At 37.4% G+C, this 21179-nt stretch overlaps 3 protein-coding genes and 1 non-coding gene across 4 annotated transcripts; 1 reads left to right on the top strand and 3 right to left on the bottom strand.

The window, feature by feature from the left end:
- Nucleotides 1-797: 797 nt before the first annotated feature.
- LOC120277686 lies at nt 798-1526 on the bottom strand. The gene has a single exon (XM_039284539.1). The coding sequence runs from the start codon at nt 1524-1526 to the stop codon at nt 798-800; it is 729 nt and encodes a 242-aa protein (XP_039140473.1).
- A 486-nt stretch (nt 1527-2012) lies between these two features.
- LOC120277685 lies at nt 2013-3010 on the bottom strand. The gene is made up of 2 exons (XM_039284538.1): nt 2365-3010; nt 2013-2281 (listed from the first exon to the last, which is right to left on the bottom strand). Exons 1-2 carry the CDS (start codon nt 3008-3010, stop codon nt 2013-2015), a joined length of 915 nt encoding a protein of 304 aa, XP_039140472.1.
- LOC120278304 lies at nt 2643-2748 on the top strand. The gene has a single exon (XR_005541641.1). It is a non-coding gene; the product is annotated as a small nucleolar RNA R71 (small nucleolar RNA).
- Nucleotides 3011-9177: 6167 nt separating the features above from the next.
- LOC120277477 (probable ubiquitin-conjugating enzyme E2 16) lies at nt 9178-13050 on the bottom strand. Its single transcript, XM_039284337.1, has 6 exons — nt 12904-13050; nt 12671-12774; nt 12432-12534; nt 12282-12345; nt 9614-9702; nt 9178-9514 (listed from the first exon to the last, which is right to left on the bottom strand). The coding sequence occupies exons 1-6, from the start codon at nt 12931-12933 to the stop codon at nt 9419-9421; spliced, it is 486 nt and encodes a 161-aa protein (XP_039140271.1). The 5' UTR covers nt 12934-13050; the 3' UTR covers nt 9178-9418.
- Between the last annotated feature and the right edge of the window lie 8129 nt (nt 13051-21179).

Genomic DNA, 21179 nt, shown 5'->3' with positions numbered 1-21179 from the left:
TAGCTAAGCAATCATCAAAGGTTGTGTCATACACCGAAAAGTTATCCATAAAAATCTCCATGATGTGTTCAATAAAATCTGAAAAAATGGCTGTCATGCAACGTTGAAAGGTGGTGGAAGCATTACAAAGACCAAATGGCATTCTCCAATAGGCAAAAGTGTCGTAAGGGCAAGTGAATGTGGTGTTGTGTTGGTCACTAGGATGGATAGGAATTTGGTAAAAACCAGAAAATCCATCTAAGTAACAAAAATGAGAGTGTTTAGCCAACCTTTCTAGCATTTGATCTATAAAAGGGAGTGGGTAGTAGTCTTTCCTTGTTGTCTTGTTTAATTTTCTATGGTCAATGCACATCCTCCAACCCGTGACCGTTCTAGTTGGGATTAACTCATCATTTTCATTTTTCACAACGGGCATGCCTCCTTTTTTGGGAACTACTTGCACAGGGTTGGCCCACTCACTATCGGAAATTGGGTAAATTACACCGGCATCAAGCAATTTGAGCACTTCTTTCCTAACAACTTCCTTCATATTGGGGTTTAATCTTCTTTGGTGCTCAATGGAAGGTTTGAAATCAGGTTCAAGTAGGATTCTGTGCATACAAACTGAAGGTTGTATTCCTTTTAAGTCCTTTATGGTGTATCTTATGGCTTTTTGGTGTAATCTAAGCTCATTGAGAAGTTTTTCAGATTCTGTTATGCTTAGATTAGCATTAATAATCACAAGATATGTGGAATTGGGTCCGAAGAATTAATACCTGAGAGTGGATGGCAGAGGTTTTAGTTCTACCTTTGGAGCTTTACAGTTTTTCTGGGTTGTGTACTGTGGAAACTGGTTCCAGAATTTTAGTTCTGGCCTGCTGGTGCCGCAGAAGCTCCTTAGGCAGCGACAGCTGTGCACAATCCTCACTCTCACCATCTTCATTATCTTCCAGCTCATCATGTACCAAACACAAGTGGAGGGGATCATCGACCCTACAACAAGAGCTTTCAACAAAAGAACGTTTAACAGAGTTAGCCAAATCAAATTCCACCTTTTCTTCACCAACAATTAAAGAAAGCTTGCCATTTTTGACATCAATAAGTGCCCCTGTAGTTTCCAAGAAAGGCCTTCCAAGAATGATGGGAATTTGGGTGTCTTCTTCCATCTTTAACACCACAAAATCAGCGGGTACAAAGAACTTACCAACCTTGATTGGGATGTCTTCAAGAATACTTATTGGATGTTTGACAGATCGATCCGCGAGTTGCAAGGAAATTGTTTCCGGCTTCAACTCTCCCATGTCTAGTTTCTTGCACACCGACAAAGGCATAAAGCTAACACTTGCACCTAGATTACATAGAGCCTTCTCAAAGCTTGCTGCCCTAATTTCACATGGAATCAAGAAGCTGCCCGGATCCTTCAGTTTTGGAGGCAATTTGTTCTGGATTAAGGCACTGCACTCCTCTGTTAATGCCACAGTTTCATGCTCCTCCAATCTCCGTTTGTTGGATAGAATATCTTTCAAGAATTTTGCATATGATGGCATTTGTTGCAAAGCTTCTATGAAAGGAACATTGATGTATAGTTTCTTAAGAACTTCCAGAAACTTTCCAAATTGTTTGTCCAGCTTGGCTTTGGCTAATCTTTGTGCAAATGGCACAGGGGGTATGTAAGGTTTTGGTGGTGTGTATCTCGGTGCCTCATCAACTTTTTCTGCATCTCCACTGTTGTGTTCAACTGTTTGTTGTGGTGTATCAATTTTCTCAACTGGATTTCCCCCAATGTTTCATTTTCTGTCTATTTTGACTTGGGATATTCCAATTGCTTTCCACTCCTTAGAGTTATGGCTTTGCAGTGTTCACTTGGATTAATTTCTGGTTTTCCTGGAAACATCCCTGGGGGTTTAGATGAAGAACTTGCTTGTTGAGCAATTTGATTTTCCAACATCTTGTTGTGGGTCGCTAAGGAATCAACCTTGGAAGTAAGCTGCAGAATTGCTTTATTCATGACTTGACCTTGTTGCTTGAACTCTTCATTCTGCTTGGCTTGTATTGCAACAACTCTCTAGCAAGGCCTCTAAATTTGATTTCTGCACTGGTTGTGGATTGGAAATTCTCTGCTGAAATCCTGGTGGCTGTCTAGGAACATTAGAGCTGAGATTTTGCTCAAAATGAGGTTGATTGCTCTTGTAGAAAAGGTTAGGATGATTTCGCCAACCAGGGTTGTAGGTGTTGGAGAATGGATCATTGATAGGTCTTTGACTAAAGTTGTTAAGATAGTTCATTTGCTCCAATGATGGTTCTGAAGAGGGGGTGCGATCAACTGACAGTTTGTAGCTAAGTGTATTATGGACCCGCAGATTTCACATGTGACATTGGTGGTACTTGGAGCATTCTCATTCAATTTGTCAAATTTTTGAGTTAGAGCATCCACCTTGGCTGCAATTAGGTTTAAGGTCTCCACCTCATGTCTTCCTGTAGGTTTTGGAGTGGTATTTCTTTCACTTGCCCATTGGCAGTGGTTGAGAGACATGTCTTCAATTAAACTATAAGCGTCATCCACCTTTTTGTTCATCAAAGCTCCTCCTGATGCAGCATCAACTGAAATGCGAGAATTATAGTTTAATCCACTGTAGAATGTTTGAACGACCAGCCATTTCTCCAAGCCATGGTGTGGGCATAGTCTCATAAGCTCCTTGAACCTATCCCAGGCCTCATACAGTGATTCACCATCCTTTTGATAGAAACCAGTGATTTGGTTCTGTAACTGGGTTGTTTTGCTTGGCGGGAAATACTTAGAGAGGAAAACTTGGAGCAATTGATCCCATGTTTTGATAAAACCTTCAGGCAGTGAATGCAACAAAGCTCGAGCCTTGTCCCGTAATGAGAAAGGAAAAAGTCTGAGTCTAATTGCATTTTGCGGGACTCCATTAAGCTTAATAGTGTCGTAGTATTCAAGGAAAACAGAGAGATGGAGGTATGGACCTTCTACTGGTGAACCTCCAAACTGATTTTGCTGAATTAATGACATAAGTGCTGGCTACAGCTGAAAATTGTTTGCTTCAACAGGTGGCATTGCAATACTGGAATGCAATCCTTAAGCACTCGGGGCTGCAAACTCCCTCAAAGTCTTATTGTTATCTTCCATTTTTTATGCTTGTGAGGACTCTTTAAGCTTTGCTTTCCTTTGATATTGGAGCCGGAAATCCCTCTCAAATTCTTGATCTAGTTATAACAGACTTCCAAGATTTCGATTTCTTTGCATAGAATGAGAATTGACCTACAAAGAAAACAAGTTAAGAGAATTGGACTAAATGGGAAAACAGAGAATAAAATGCCTAGTCTAACCAGGTTGCAATTCAATTAATATCAACACTATGGTCCCCGGCAACGGTGCCAAGAACTTGTTGCACAACCATAAGCGCATGGTTTTGCCAAGTAGTAATAAAGTATCGATCCCACGAGGACCAAGTATGATTACCAATCTATTGCAACAAGGGGTTATCTAGACAATTAAAAAGGTGGAAAGTAGGAACAATAAGTAGCAGGGAATAGGACACAATCAAGACTGGAGGAACACAGACAGGGTTGTGGATTATAATTCAGGTTAAATAGACTTAGGTTTGGGAACTCACCACAAGGTGTAGCATGGAGGATGTGTTGGATCTAGATTAGATTTGGGAAGATCTCTTGAAGGACATTAATCCTAAGCTACTTGTCACTCTCTTTCAAGAGATAACAAGTTAGGTCTTGATAGGGCCATCTCCTACTTTCGTGGTAGATAAACCTTTTCAAGATCTTAATAAGCACGGTGATTAAGTGATAAACCCTCAAGAATTACTTTTCAGTAGATTCGGGGTGGTTTAAGAGGTTCCAAGGCCCAGGTTATCCTTTCAGTTAACCTAGATCTCTAAGATAGGCAAGTAATGCTTTCACAATTACAAGCTGTGTGCTTAAATCAGAAATCAACTCAAGAAATCTATCATTAAGCATAAAAGATCCATACAAAGAGTATCAACACATCAAACACTCAACACCTTGGGCTAATCCCAAACCTAAGTAAAGTTTTACACACACATTATCTCAATTACAAAGAAAACTAGAAATAATAGAAGTTTTTGCAACAAGCAGCACAACGAGGTTGAGAGGACTCCCTATGATGTCTACAAGGGTATGTTCTTCAATTTCCAGCTCTCTTTTCCTTCTTCAGCCTTCCTCTAAGTCTTCAGAGCTTTTCTTCTTCTTTTTCCAGCCGTCAACCCTTTTCCCCCTGTCATTCTTACCCTAAAACCCCTTTATGGTCTTTTTTATAGCCAAAGATGGAAGCTAGGCCCCAGATCACTTTACAGACCACAGGCGAGTTGTGTGCCCTCCAGAAACTGATCCTTAGGCTACAGAATTCTTGCTCAGCTCTAGCCTTCTACAAACAAAACAACTAAAAAGGAGTAGTTTGTACAAAAAAGAAGGAAAAATCATAACAAAGGCTAAGATGTATGATTGATGATGGATTACTAGCTAGATGCATGGTAATAATAATGAAATAATTATGCACAACAGGTTTCAAGAGGAGAAAAAAAGGACAGGAGGGTGGTAGCAGGAACAAGAGGAAAACCTAGAAAAGACTCTGAAAGGAGCAAAACAAGAAAAAAAGGGAATCAAAGAAGAGGAAGTTATGGCTGAAATCTTAAGGATCAAGGTTGTAGTACCCGTGGGGTGAAGAAAAGGGAGTTCTTTCTGTTTTGAACCCTGTACTTGCATGAGCAGTATTTATATTTATGTTGTTCTTCATATTGTAACTCAAACATGGAGTGTAGAACCCTATCTTGGGTTGGGATTAGTTCAAGATGTTAATGGTTGATTTTTGCTTGTATTATGTAAAATATTTTATGTTTAATGGCAAGGCATCTTTGATTGGGTCATAAACCTTGTGCTTAAGTAGCTCGTGAAGGTGAAAGCATTCACTTGCTTGATCATAAAGACCAAGGATTGCTTAAAGGTAAACTTGGGCCTTGGATCTTTTGAGATCAAATATGAAACCTCTCACCAAGGTTTCTTGAGGGTGTGATGCACTATCATTTATTTTTAAAAAGATTTTTTGTGAAGGTTAATCACCACAAAAGTAGGGATTAGTTTGATCAAAAGCAACTAGTCATCTCTTGAAAGAGGGAGACTGGTTTTAAATGATAGATACCCTTCAAAACAACTTGCCTAAGCTTGAGAATGGCCTAACACTATCTCCATTACACCTTATTATTAATTCCTAACCCCAGGTTTATCTTTGACCGAACTTCAAAATCCACAACCATGTCCCTCTTTACTATTAGTTCTTGCATTTTATAGTTCAATTTCAGTACTTTAATTCGTTCACAATTGTGTCATAATTATCCTAAATAGCTTAAGGTTGCAATTGATTAGTAATCTGCACTTGATCTCGAGGGATTTACATTTTTTATACTACTTGGCATAAACCGTGCGTTTGTGGTTACACGACACTATCATACAACAATTAAAGCTTCTCCATATGAAATAGTGTATGGTCGAGGACCTCCAACGCACTTACCATATAGGGATACTATTTCTAGGTTTGAACTCTTGGATAGAAGCTTACTAGCAAGAGAAAATGTATTGAGATCAATCAAAAAAAATTTGTCCAGAGCAAGGAATAGAATAAAACAATTGGTGGGTAAACACTAAACAGACAAATAATTTCAAGTGGAAGATATGGTTTACATCAAACTAAAACCCTATAGATAAAATTTAGTGGCACAGAGGACCAGTCACAAGTGTTTGTGAAGTTCTTTGGTCATTACGTGGCGTTGGCGAAAGAAAAAATAGGACCAATGGCCTAGCGTGTACAATTGCCAGTAGGAGATAAAATTCTCAATGTGTTTCATGTATCACAATTGAAGAAGAAGATGGATAATCAAGAAGTAACATCATTTTGGCTAGAATTTATGAATGAAACTGAAGAAGTTAAGAAGAAACTGATTGCCATCCTAGATTGGCAATTAGTGAAAAGATTCATTAGAGCAGGTGCCAAAGCATTATTATAGTGGTTTGATTGTTCTCCAGATGAAGCTTCTTGGGAATTTTATGATGTTCTGCAAATGAATTTCCTGAATTTTGTTCATTAAATCCTTGATGACAAGGATTGTTTGGAGGAGAAGGGTGAGGGTGAGGAGGGTCTGTCGTTACAACTGTAAAAGTGTAGTTGATAGGTGTGAATAATGAAGATGGTGTCTGAATAGAAGTTAGCAGCTGAAGGAAAGTGTTGGGTATAAAGACATTAATTACCCCTGGTGGTTAATTATCATACTCATAAGGAAAATGCCACAATTAGAAAATCACTATATTTGAAAGTTTATTAGAAGAAGTGGATTTTACATTAATTACCCATGGGAGTTATATGTTGTTAAACTATGGGGTCAAGGGTATACTTGTCATTGGATGATGAGCTAAATATTTGTGAATTGGTTGGAAGAAATTACTGGAGAAGGGTGAGCTGGCAATTAGGGTGGCAAGAGTATAAAAGGAGGGAGAATTGAATGGAAAGCCAACTTTGAATTTGAGATCGTCTTCTTCTCTTCTCTTATTCTTCTTTGCTTCCATTGTTTCCATTTTCTAGTGTTTTCAAGATCTCTTGGTTTAATCCCCTGATCTCTACTTGGTTATTGTAAATCTTTTTTGGATCAATGTAAATATCTTTTGGTGGTGTCTTGCTTTGCACTTAATCATTGTTTTACAGTGAGCTACATCATAGAAAATGATAGTAGTTGTGGTAAATGAGATCTCCAAAGGATAGTTAATAAGTGTGAATAATGAAGATGGTGTCTAAAGAAAAGTTAGTTGCTGGAGGGAAGTATTCGGGAACAAAGACATTTTTTTTTTTTGGGAAAGAGGAGCGGGGCGAACCCACTAGAGACCCAGGGACGTGCACAAGCCTTGGTGGAACAAGTGGGGACGGGGCCGCGCTCACGTGGGCGCTGGAACCACCCGTACACAATCACCATTCACAACTCCCAGAAATGTGCCCTCAGCCGAGAATCGAACTCTCACCACTCGGTAAGAGTTCTATCGGCGACCCGTATACCAATAGACCCGAAGGTCGTTGTAATTACCCTTGGTAGTTAATTCTCATACTCATAAAGAAGATGGCACAATTAAAAATTCACTATATATTAAAGGTTATTAGAAGAAGTGATTTTACATTAATTACCTCTGGGAATTATATGTTGTTACACTTTGGGGCCAGGGCTATACTTGCCATTGGATGATGAGCTGAATACTTGCGAATTGGTTGGAAGAAGTCACTAGAGAAGGGTGAGGCGGCAATTAGGGCGGTAAGAGTATAAAAGGCGAGCGAATTGAATGGAAAGCCAACTTTGAATTTGAGATTGTCTTCTTCTATTCTCTTGTACTTCTTTGTTTCCACTGTTTCCATTTTCTAGTGAGATGTCCTGGTTTAATCCCCTAATCTCTAGTTGGTTAATGTAATTCTCTTTTGGATCAATGTAAATCTCTTTTGGTGGTATCTAGTTTTGTGCTTAATTATTGTTTTGCAGTGAGTTGCATCAAAAAAGGTGACGCCAGTTGTGGCAAATGAGGTGGTGGTGGTAATAGATGAGAGTGATACCGGTGGTGGATAAGAGTGAGGGTGATGGCGGTGATAGTGGTAAATAAAAGTGGTGGTGATGGATAAGGGTGGTGGTAAATGATAATAGAATAAAGGAATATGACTAAAATGAGGAGGAGGAGGAGGAGGAGGAGGAGGAAGAAGAAGAAGATGAATGAAGAAAACAATAGCAGGTCGGCAAACATTATCAAGCAGATTTGTGTTACTATACCTAGTAGTTCAGCATAGTGGTACCATTATACGAAACTACTAGATAGTGGAGCTAAATTGCTATACAATGATACCAACCTTAGAGAAAGAAATGTAATATAGTCTCTCATCTTTCATCGTATTTCACCATCATCATTTTCATTTTCTTTTTCTTTATCTTCCTCATTGTGTGGGGAGATAGGGAAATGTGGTATTTGACTTCTCCAACTACACTTCCCTTCTCTTCTCGGACAACGAGGAAAAAGTAAAAGATGGTGGTGGGAGTGGCTGGCATTGCTAATAATGGTGATGATGGATGAGAATGGTGGTGGAGGTGGCAGTGATAGATGAAAGCATCAATAATGGTTGATGATGAGAGTGATGGTGATGGTGATGGCGGTGGAGAGAATAAGAGAATGTGACTATTAAAAAAAAGAAGAGAATACCAAGAAAGAAAAGAATATTTATAAAAAAAAATACAAAGAAGATGAACACTTGGATACACTAGTGGTTCAGCTAACTCTTACCAATTTAGTATCTAAAATGACCTAGAGGTCACCTAGCAAGTCAGCAATCTCACTAACAGTTCGGCGGATGGATGGTGTTTAAAAATGTAAAAAAGATGAAGTGTCGGATTTGAACCATGGCCCCATTTCTGTATTCTTTCCTAACCTCTTCATGACCAAATATTGTTACCGTTGTTTAATCAGATAAAATGAAAAAGAGGAAACATATACAAGAACAATAATTCATTCCCATTTCTCTTGGTCCTCCCTCGCAACTGTAACTCATGCAAGAACAATAATTATTGTTAACAGAGTTTTACAACATAATTAAGACAATAAAAAAATACACATGAACAAAAGTGCCGATGAAGTTCATAAATAGAATAGAAAAAGGGAAAAAAAAAAAATCAAAACATATCTGGGAAGGAAAGAGAAAGAAAGGAGAAGAAGAAACAAAACGAAAGGAAAAAAAAATATTTAAAAGAAGAAAAAAAGATGATAAAGATGAAGGATAAGAGAAAAAAAAAACACAAAGGTACTTTCGGACTGCAGAGATATTATAGATAAAATATAAAGATTTGTTGACCATTGTGAAAATTATAAAGCCTTTTAAGTCACTGAAATTAATGAGGCGCTGAACCGGAATTTTCCCCCTAAAAAAATATATAAAAACAAACATATCATGTTTTGCATCTGTATGAAAATTACCCAATTGCCCAAATATGTCAAAAGCTCCCAAACAAGAATGCATGAAATAAAAGTTTGATAACACAATAAAAGCTTTTCTGCACCAACAGCAAATACCCAAATTTCTAAATCAGAAGGATTAAACAGTACAATTAAACAGGGAATACAACCAGCAAAACAAAATGTTTCGTACTAAACGTACGCATCCATCGAGTGCTATTATCACCTTATTGGGAAATTATTGGCATTTATATAGCAGCTCTTCTTTACAAATACCACAGTATGCAACTTTACATAAAAGCCTGAAAGCTTTGAATTCAAATCAGCAGATACTCATACATAAGAGCATCCAATGAGTTAAAAGTATGGCCCAAGTTTTATCTGAGAAGTCAGACACTTACTTCTGGAGGCAGTTATGCCGATCTTATACTTTGTCATCATGGAACCACCATCTTGTCTCCTTTGGAGACCTGCCATTCCTACAGTTTTTGACATAGCGGTCATTATCAACAGGACGTTGCTGCAAACACAAATATTCAGAAGTCAGTATCGTTAAGAAGTCGGCATCTAAGGTCAATTAAAATGTGGTCTTCATGAGGGGGGAAAAAGCCACACAAACCTTCACTGTTGAGCTTGACAACATGGATAGAATGCTGATACAGACAGAACTTACAGTCATCGCTGGGGACCACGAATCATATAATATATCTGTTGACAATATGCAGCAAAATATCAGTTGCAGGAGAGAAATGTAAATTGTCATACATCATTCTTTTTTTTTCCCTTGTTCAAATCTATGCTGATAATGAATTAATGGGAAAACAATAGTCATAAACTTGGTTAACGAGAAGGATAACCCAAATTCATTTAAGAGTCCTCATCATGTTTACCAGATCAACAGTAGAATCCAAATTATATTGAAGTGGTACTGGAAGAGAATATTTCCCAATGGTCTTATCATATTTGTCAAAATGGAAAACCATACAAAGAAAATGTCAAAATAATCCTGGTTTACAGCAAATCTGCATATTCAGTCAGCAAAATATTGATTAGGACTAGTTCAGCCTTTTTATCTTAAGTATCAGTTCATATTTGGCACCAGCAGGCTGTTTATGGCCAAAGGATAATCAGCACCTGGCGTGTTGCCAGCTCCTAGTAGTGCTAAGAAGCAAACCGGTCAGATCGAATACGTTAGGCGTAAGGGGTAGCTCACCACAACTACCACAAGGCAAACCTTCAACTATCTAAATGTTTTGTGAGGTCTATGTGACACAATCAGTGCCCTTTGGTCCCTTGGCAACATTTGGAAGGTCCTAGGGGGCCATACAGAACCTAACAAGCAGATTAGCCAACTAGTTGTGTCTTACGACTTTTACCAAGAGCTAGAGGAACAAACAACTTGCTATGTGCTGTTTAGCATCTTCAAACAGTATGACCTTGTGACTTAAAAGAAATGTTGTTGACCACTAATTCTGGTGTTGCCTGAACCAAAAGGTCTTTTGACAAACTTTGGTAAGGAGACCATTTTCACAAAACAACACTAATGCTATGCAGAGAATTTCTGTTCAAAAAAATCAATTCGTTAGTACCCGAACCCCACATTGATAGAAATTCAATATATATATATATATATATATATATATTACAAATAGCAATCCAAGTTAAACCAAAAATAAATGTCAAGAAAGAAGTCCATTGAAATATAACTAAAACAAACAGATAGCCTAAAAATCTTTAAACCAAATAGCACATTGGATGGATCCAAGGGTAACCCCAGAGGAGCCATCGATGAACAACGTTCACAATCCAATTCCAATGCCATAGTTCTAGTTCTAGTTACCACAGACAGATTTCACACCTTAATTTGCTCCTCCAAGTACTTCTGGATTTTTCCCCCTTTGCCATCTTTCACAGCATAATGTTTAGATCATATCAAACATTCACTAAACTTACTTTACTTGGCATGGAATTAATATCACATACATAATAGGAGATATGTTTTGCAAGGAAGAAACATCCTATTTTTGGTTAAACGAGAATGAGAGAACCAATAATCGTTTGGGAAGATAACTTGGAGAAGGATGAAAAGGAATGCACACAAGCACATTGTATTGGATGAAAATTATATGATCTTATAGCTGATGTTGCACAAATAATATAGACATAATTGTCTAAACTATAGAGAGCTACTCTTAATATATTTCAAAACATTTATATTAATTTTTTATAATAGCTTGATACTTTTAAGAAATTGTATTTAAAACCACTTTTGATAGCACATGGTCCATAAATGGTTTGCAATTCCCTAACCATCACATACATAAATAGTTTTTCAAGATACTGGGCATTCACATATTCGTGCAACTTTTGGCACAAAAACTGAATAATATTAATTCATAATAAGTGAGCATGGAACATATATTTTATAATTCTTATGAGAAAAGCAAAGGACAAAGGGATACTAGATACTGAAGAAAGTTCAAGAAATAGAATTAGCCCAAGAGAATAGGACTCATATAACAGCTTGAAATGGTGAACATGATAATTTTGGCATCGGAAACATGAAGACCAAAATTTCAGGCAATTGAACTGAAGTAGTAAGTTTTTACTGCAAGACACATCAGATTAAAGCTTGGTGTTCCATCGCATATAATTTGTAAAAAAAATACACACATATGCTGCCAACCTCCAGAGATAAATTGAAAACAATCTCTATCCACAATTTAATTTTTAATCAACAAAAGATCCTCTTGCAATATCAAGAAAAAAACTAAGAAAGAACAGAAAGTGCAATACTAAGACAGTCCAGCATCAATTGAAACTGACATAAGGCCAAACTTATTCTCCCACAGAGACCCAATCTATACCCTCCTTAAAGATTGCACAAGGTAAGAACCAACGCAAGCAGAAATTATCTTAAGTATCCAACCAAAGAACCATACAACACTCAAAAGAAATAAATGTGCATTTCCACCAGCAAAAGAAAAGAACTTAGGTTGACAAAAAGCAGGAACTTTATGTTTGCCACTACCCAGATAGTGATCACATAAAACAAATAAATACATAAAATTCCAAGACATATCCAACAAGATCGCTTTCGACAAGAGATAAAGTCTACAGTTTTTGTTGATAGAAAAAGATATTAAAAAAAAATTCAAACAAACAAGGAACCACTCAAATATTATCATGCAATCAAACAACAAAACAATAACCATAGAATCCAATTCACATAAAGGACCACAACAGGAAGAGAACATTTCCTCTTTTTAATGGAAAATAAAAATTACCTAAACAGATGTGCCCATTGCTATAAACATGAGGATGCAGAGGAGCAGGATTTAAAAATATAACCTACAAACAAATCAAAAACCCAATCAAAATCCAAACATGAAAGTGAAAACCAAAACACAAGAAAGGCAATCAAATACTCGCCCAACCTGTGGCGCTTCCATGGGGTAATGCTCCGGGAAATCAACCTGGAGCTGGTAGGTCTCGTTCGCATACAAAGTCCCCGGCGCTCCAACCACTTCAATAACCCACCTTTCCTCAAAAACCACAATCCAAATCAACAAAAGAAACAATAGATCAACCATTCCTCCCTTTTTTTCCCAACAAAAACAAAAAGAAAGAAAAAGCACAAGACTCAAAATTGAATTTAGCCCTAGGGTTCCCAAACCTTTGAAGGTTATCGGTGACCTTGTGCTTGAATCCAGTGGGAGGGCTAACCTGCCATTCAACCAGCTCCTTCTGCAGCCGACTACAAGCGATCTTGCTCAGCACCTAAAGACAAAGAGCAAAAGAAGTCCAGGGAACATGAGAAAACACCAAAAAGAAGCAAACAAAACGCAGGATTGGAAACCATAAACGATGATGAGAAGAAGAAGAAGAAGAAGAAGAAGAAGAAGGAACCTTTCGAGAAGGGGCGGAAGAGCTGGTCATGGTTCGAAGACGAGAAGGGGGCGAAGGAGACGACGAGAGCGCGGTGAAGGAAAGAAGCGAACAAAATAAAGAGGCCTAAAAACAAACCCACAAAAGGGTTTACTTAGCCGTGAAGATTATCATATGAAAGTTGTTTTTTTTATTTTTTATTTTTTAGTTTCTGTTTTCGGGGTGGGACCCACACACTATCTTATGTGATTTTACATGGTTGCGCATGAACAGAAAAGAATTTACTTGTAACCCATAATTTTTTTTTTAATTATTATTATTATTATTATTATTATTATTATTATTATTAAATGTTACTCCTGGTCATTATTTTCACGAAAAATAATCCAAACTTGACTGATTTTTAACCATAGGTTTATAAATTTTATTCTTTATTTATTATATAATATAGAGATAGGTTGTAATTTTATTAAAAAATTGTTGTCTATACTTTTAGAAATCACTAAGATGTAAAGTTGTTACTTTCCCTGCAAAGTAAGATGGGTGAATCTATTTCAAGCATTTGGTTCTTAAAAATAATATGGTCTCCTTGTAATCACTTTCCACTTGACTAGGGAAAGTGATTCACAGGGGGGTGGTGTGAAACTGTTTACACCGTTGGATGGGAAAGTTTGGTAATTATCAAATTACCAAACTACCATTTATTACATAAAACTCTTTCTCGTTTGTGTTAGTGCAATCGCACTATTTATTGGCATGATTTGACACCTAGACCAAGTGACGTGGCAACCAAGGTGACAAAGCATAATTGGTGATGTGGCAAGTATGGTGACATGACAAGTTGACTTGGAGTGCAAGGCAAACATCTTGAAGATCTTGGTGGAGCTATTTTTAGTATGTCTACAACATGGGGTCAAATATCTTGAAGATCATGGTGAAGCTATCTTGAAGATCTTGGTAGAATTATTCTTGGAAACATGAAGACAAGATCATATCAAGACCATATTTAGGTGATTTGATTGAAGACTAAATATGGTGGAGCTTAATTAAAGAAAGATCTATTCATGGCATGAAGGAGATATGATTTGAAGAATCCTTGATGATTGAATTGATTGAAGATCTATTGAAGGCAAGATTTGAAGACCAAACTTGGGTGAATTGAAGATCAAGTTTGGAGAATCTTTGAAGACCAAACTTGGAAGATTGAAGACTAAGTTTGGCAAGTTTCATGAAGACGCACAAGGACGTGCGCCCCTTGTGAGGGGACTGCGTGATGAGGAACTGAGGAGGTAGGCTAGTTGCCGGCAGTCGGGATCGGGAGATTTGGCTGCATCGACTCGGACTAAGCATGACCGGGAGGTTGATGGGTCTTGAGGTCATCCGCAACGTAACCAGAACTCAGTCAAGTCAGCAGTCAGGGCCATGTTGCAATTCATGTTACAACAGGAGTTGCAACAGCTAATTTCGGCAGGTTTTTAAATTAGTAGCCGCGGAGATTCTAAAAGAGGTATGTGCTATATTTGGGACGTTGACGCGTCTATATAAGCTACCTTGCTCGTAGATTGTACGTGTGACTCTTGGGTGACTCTTTGAGGAGAGTGTGTGAGCACCAGACAATCTAGAGAGGGGTAATTTTTTTGGGTGAGTACCAAACTTTGCCTTGTTTTCAGTTTGAGCACTAACTTTCAATTTGTATCAAAATGAGCACAATGTTTTAATTTTGTTTCTCCGGTGGGGCAATTGGGGGATTCCGGTTATAAGTGAGTGACGTGGAAGCCGGAAATATGATGTGGACACCCAGGATCCAATTTAGCTCATGTCCAAGTCATCAACTTGTACACGTGGCACAATTGGCTGCCATGTCATCATCGTTTTTCCCGCCTCCCCCTCCCTTTTCTTCATCATTTCCTCTCCCCGAACATAAAACTCCCGAGCCCTAACTGCCAGCCACCCCGCCACCCCCGGCCTAGCTTTTTCTTTATCTTTTCCCCCTTTACCTACATTTTCCTCATGTCTTCCCTTCCCGATCACCATAATGGCTAAGCCCTAACAGCCACCCCCACCGTTAAACCCTAACAGGAATCTCCCTATAAAGGTTGGAGAGCCAGTCGAGACCATTAGCATCATCATTCTCACTGGTGTCTGTTCTCCTGAAGGTTTATACTAGAAGATCGAGGTGCTATAGTGTGCAGAAGGTATAGAGAGAAGTCATGGAAGTCGATTGGGTGATTAGACCGGTGGACGCCGGTGAACCAATCTATGGTATGCTTTGTTTTATCTAGCTAAATGTTTCCAATTTTGAATCAATGTTAGGGTTTGTATGCTCTTAATTTCCATATAAATCCAGATGTTTGAAGGGTTGAAAAATCCTAATACTGTATTAGGACTTGTTATTGAAGTAATTTGGAGGCTATGTTTCACGCTTAGTATGAAAATTAAATTAGGGTTTTGCATTAGGGAAAACCAAAAATGGTAAGAATGCATAAGAATTTGATTACAGAATAGTACTTTTTTTATTTGGACATGAAAAATCCATTCACTTATGTTTAACTTGGTATTTGTGTGCATGCAATTTTTTTGGCTTCTTCATGATTAATATCTGTTGTACTTTTGTAACATGTTGTATTTTTGCCTTGTTTTTATGTTGTTTTTATTTTTAATAACAGAGCCCAAGTCGAGTACTACACTATAAAAATTCTATTACACAATAGGTGAAACAATGAAATGGAGTGACCGTAAACTAGCAGTGTTATGTTGATTATTGTCGCCCTGCATAAAAATGTCTAAGCTAGAGCTTTTGCATATGGCAAAGGAATTCAAATTGGATGTAGAAGGGGGTCAATTCTGGTGGTTGGATCTAATGAGTGAAAATATGGCCATGAAAGAAGTTTTAACTGATGTAGATGCATTATCAATGGCTAGTAGTGTTGACTCTCATAGAGTTGTAAACATTTACGTTAATGTTAAGAGAATGCTAGGACATTGTGATTCTCAGGAGATTGTTGCATTTGACATTGAGAAGGTAACTACAGAACAGGAAATTAAGAGTACTAAATCAGTTCAAGAGACACGAGGGTTAGACAATGTTGCACCAACAGAAGGAGATGAAGACAACCAAGGGTTTGATGGAGGAGATGAGGGAGAAGATGAGGGTAGTGGGTTGTCTGACTCAGACTACAATTTCAGCAGTGAAGATTATGATGTTGATGAAGGCAATGTAGATGAACAGAGGGGTAAGGTTAATGAAGAAGTAGCTAATATTGGCACAGAAGGTGATGGAATTGATTCAGAAGTTGAGGAAATTGGTGCAGGAGGTAATGTTAATGAAGAAATTGGTAGAGGAGGTTCTGCTAGGCTAGAAGCTGAAGAAATTAAAAGCGAATATTGTGATTCTGGTGAGCTCCAGTCTGGCTCATCCACAGATGAAGAACTAGTTGGTCCCATCAAGCCTAAGTATTCAGAATTTAGAGAAGAAGTAGACATGAAAGACCCACATTTCAAGATCGGGATGAAGTTTAGAAGCTTCAAGCAATTTAGAGAAGCTGTTAGAAATTATGGAATTAAGCACAGAGTGGTTATGAATTTCAAGCCAAGCAACAGCAAAAGGTGTAAAGCAATTTGCAAAAAGGGCTACCCTTTTTATCTGTGGGCCTCTCCCATGGTGAAGGATAAGAACACCATTCAAATTAAGTCTGGGTATTTAAATCATGAATGTTCCAGAGACCACAACATAAGGCACGTCATTGCTAAATGGATAGCATTTAATTATCTCGAACAATTTCGAGCTGACCCCACTTGGAGTTTAGCGGGTATTATCCAGGCAGTTAAGTTGAACCAGTAGGTTGACATTAGTCGACTGAAGGCGTGGAGAGCAAAGGCAATTGCTAATAGGTATATATTTTTTTAATGAATATAGTTGCATACATTACCAGTTCTTGTTTGCTTTGAATGCATACACTATCTATTGTCATGCCTCTATGTTTTGTATTGCCATCCACTGATTTTTTTGTTTTAATAGGTATATATTTCTTTCTTCTATGTTTTTACTTTCTACTTTCCATATAATAGAGCTTTTGTACAATACTTCATAAAAAAAAAAAGCTAAAACAGACATGTTGTAATGCTTTTCAAATAATAATGATGATTATATAAAGTGTATGATGATTATACCTCTATTATCCTACTAATTGTGCCTTTCTATATTCACAGCTTACTTGATGGTGATGAAGTCGAGCAGATAAAAGGGTTGTATCATTATAGACTCGAGTTGTTGCGAGCACATCCAACATCTACTGTGATGTTTAAAAGAGTTGAAGGAAAATTTGAAGGTATATATGTATGTTTGGCCCCATTAAGGGCAGGTTTTCTAGCAGGTTGTCGACCGATCATCTCCCTCGATGGTTGTTTCCTGAAAGGATTGTTTGGAGGCCAGCTCCTAACTGCTGTTGAGATAGATGCAAATGATTGCATCTATCCCATAGCTTGGGCTAGAGTGGAAAAGGAGAATAGGGACAATTGGATTTGATTCCTGGAGCTGCTTGCCGAGGATTTGCAAATGGACAATAGGCATCATTGGGCCTTCATGACAGATAGGCAAAAGGTATGAATTGTTTCATATGTGGCAACTAATTTCAATTTTAATACTTGTGTTGAATTCTAATGTTGCTGAATATTATGTGTTTGTCTGTTTATTGTTTTCTTGTGTTCTTTCTTTGTGTGTCTGTGTGTGTGTTTCTATATGTGGCCTTATTAAAAATTTGGATGTTTCTACCTGTGGGTCTATAAAAAATTTAAATGTCTAACCTTTAGGGTTTAATACCTGCATTAGAGGAAGTGTTCCCCGACTGTGAGCATAGATTTTGTGTTCGGCACATACACAATAATTTCAAGAAACAATTTAGAGGGAAAACCCTTAAAGATCAATTGTGGATTTGTGCTAAAGCTTCATACATACCTGCATTTAACAAGGGAATGGAAGAATTGAATAGGATGTCTCCCCAAGCTTGTGAATACTTAAGGAAAATAGACCCTCATCATTGGACAAGGTCACATTTCAAGAGCCAATTCAAATGTGACATGCTTTTGAATAATATGTGTGAGTGTTTTAACAACATAATATTAGAAGCTAGAACCAGAAGGATAATTACTATGAATGAGTTAATCAGAACAAGATTGATGATCATGATACAAAAGAAGAGAGATTCCATAGCAAAATGTCAAACAACTCATTGTCCTAAGATTTTAAAAAAACTAGAGAAATCAAAGACTTTGAGTTGGGCATACACTACAACTTGGTCAGGGGGTCATCAATACCAAGTCATGGGCCCTGAAGGCCAATTTGTAGTGGACAATGAACAGAAAACATGCACATGTAGGCGATGGCAGCTAACTGGAATTCCATGTCCTCATGCCATTTCGGCCATCTACTATAATAAAGACAAACCTGAGAATCATTTAGAAGATTGTTATAAGGTGTCCAACTTTCTAGCAACATATAGAAACATCATAAACCCCACACAAGGCAGGGACTGCTGGCCAATTAGTGATGAAACAGAAATGACACCACCTGATCCTGTGAACCTAAAAAGGGGAAATAAGACAAAGCTTAGAAGGAGAGAAGCAGGAGAAGAGCCAGGATTCAACAAGGGAAAAGTTAGCAGAAAAGGTTTGAAAATTAAATGCAGCATATGTGGTGTCATTGGCCACAATAAAAGATTCCATGGATCAAAGGTAATTTTTGTTTAACACATTCTAAATCTTTTATGTGCAGATTACCTCTTAATTTGCTAACAATGTTTTGTATGACTACACTGATTAACTGACAGGGTAATAATCAACAAAGTGAAGGCCCAACAAATATAACTGAAGTTAATATAACAAACCCTGATAATGAGGTGAATTTTGTATTATATGTTGATTCCTTTAATTGTATGAATTAAAAGGATGATTTCTTTATTTTTTTTATCTTTTGCAGAGTAATGAGCCAATGGATGCTATTGATCCAAGTGTCCTGCAAGAACATTTTCAACAAGTATGTCATATTTTTACTTATTTCTTACAATTAATGGCTTAATCAATGTTTACATGTTTAATATTTCATCTCTGGAATTTTAGGTTGATGACATAGTTAGAAACCAATGCACTGCAGAGCATGGAACGACACCACAAAACCAAACAGAGCCTTATTCCCAGGTGATTGACACATCAACCAAACAGAGCAACATACCCATAAAATGCTAACTAATGAGCCTTTCACTGAAGGTCATTGACACATCTCAACTTGTGCATAACTCATCTCAACATGTAACAATAGGGGAGAATAAAAAAACTACTAATAAAGAACAGCAACAAATACCAAAGGACAAGGGAAAAGCTAATATGCCAAGAAGCAAAGAGCACAAAGTATTGAGAATTCCTGGACTAAGGTCATAGATGAAGGAAAAGCCATCGAAGGCATGGAGAAAAGAGGTGCTCGCAGGAAAAAAAGAGGAAATTATGGATTCCCCCGTGAACCGCATAAGCTATGTGCTCATTTTTTTCTATTTTTGTTGGTTTTGTGAAAAACCGGGAATAGTCACGATGACATTATCGGTGACAATTTTGTGAACTATGTAAATATTAATGTTGTTGTCTCAAACAAGATGCGTAGCTCTCGTGTTGTAAATGCTAACAATTAAGTATCAAATAGTTAATAGAATGAATTATGACAAACAGTTGACAAAATTTTTATGAGTTATGACGTCGACTTCAAATAGTTTGCTAACTCGCTTTTTTTAGATTTGTATGAGATATGACAAACAATTTAATAAATTGTCAATGTAATTTTTTTAAGATTTGCGCCTTGAAATGAATGTAATTGGAATAAAAGACGGAGAATGAAATGAATGTTGTTAGAATAAATTGAATGTTATCGACTTTAAAAATGAATTGTCATTGCCAATTCTATACTACATAATTACAAACTTCAAAATGAATGTTATTGGAATAAAAACCCCTAAATAATGTACAGACTTCTCCGTGGTGAACTTTTTTTCTTCTTCCCCGAACGCCTCATCCTTGTTGATGTTGGCATGGTTAGGGTATTTATAGATTCACTATAAACTTCTCCTCCTTTCTGATAGTAACTGGTGTGGACTACCCGATCTTTAGAAGAACAAACACCATTGAGACTACCCGCCATTAGGGCTCCACATTTGTAGTCATCAAAAGGGGAAAAAGAAGAGAAAAAAAAGGAAGGGGATAGGAGGAGAGGGAGGGGAGAGATAAAGAAAAAGCTAGGCCGGGGGTGGCTGGCAGTTAGGGCTTGGGTGTTTTATGTTCGGGGAGAGGAAAGGATGAAGAAAATGGAGGGGGAGGCGGGAAAAACGATGATGACGTGGCAGCCAATTGTGCCACGTGTACAAGTTGATGACTTGGACATGAGCTGACTTGGATCCTGGGTGTCCACATCATATTTCCGGCTTCCACGTCACTCACTTATAACCGGAATCCCCCAATTGCCCCACCGGAGAAACAAAATTAAAACATTGTGCTCATTTTGATACAAATTGAAAGTTAGTGCTCAAACTGAAAACAAGGCAAAGTTCGGTACTCACCCAAAAAAATTACCCATCTAGAGAGGGTAGTGATCTTTATTGTTGAGAGTGTGAGTGACAAGTGTTTGTACTCATCTATTTTTACCTCTTTTAGTGGATTGTTTATCTCCGGGCTTGGCCCCCCAGACGTAGGCGAGTGGACGCCGAACTGGGTTACCAACGTTGTGTCTCGTTGTGTTTGTTTGTGTGCTCTTTTTTTATTGGTTTGTGTGAGACTTCTATGAGTGCTTAAGTGTTACTTAATACCCACAAACCACACCGGAGGAACTAACAGTTTGTTTTGTCTTTGAAAAAACCCTAACGCGATCATATTTCCAATTCGGAGGAGAGTTATCGCTTCTTCTGAATCGGAGAAATCTCGTAATATTTTTTCTCAAGTTTGTTAGATTATTTTTGTGTTAAATTTTTTTGTTAAATTTTTTTCTTGGTGTAAAAATTCATATTTTTAAATGGATCAAAGATAAATAAATTTCATATTTGTTTGGATAAAATTTTTTTATTGGAGAATTTTTTTGTTTTGATTAAATCAAATCTATGTTGAAATAATAATCCAACATGATAAGATAAGAACTTGAGACATATATATTTTTACTTGTCCACGATTGTAATTCCCTACGAAAAAAATTGTTCCGTATTTGTAGTGAATCAAAGTTTTTTAAAAATATATGAGATATATAAATAAATATTAAGTAGAAGCATTCA

The sequence above is a fragment of the Dioscorea cayenensis genome, chromosome 15 (genome assembly GCF_009730915.1).
Source record: "Dioscorea cayenensis subsp. rotundata cultivar TDr96_F1 chromosome 15, TDr96_F1_v2_PseudoChromosome.rev07_lg8_w22 25.fasta, whole genome shotgun sequence".
Taxonomy (NCBI): domain Eukaryota; kingdom Viridiplantae; phylum Streptophyta; class Magnoliopsida; order Dioscoreales; family Dioscoreaceae; genus Dioscorea; species Dioscorea cayenensis.
The sequence above is the reverse complement of the archived record's forward strand: the minus strand, read 5'-3'. Positions and strand labels throughout refer to the sequence as shown.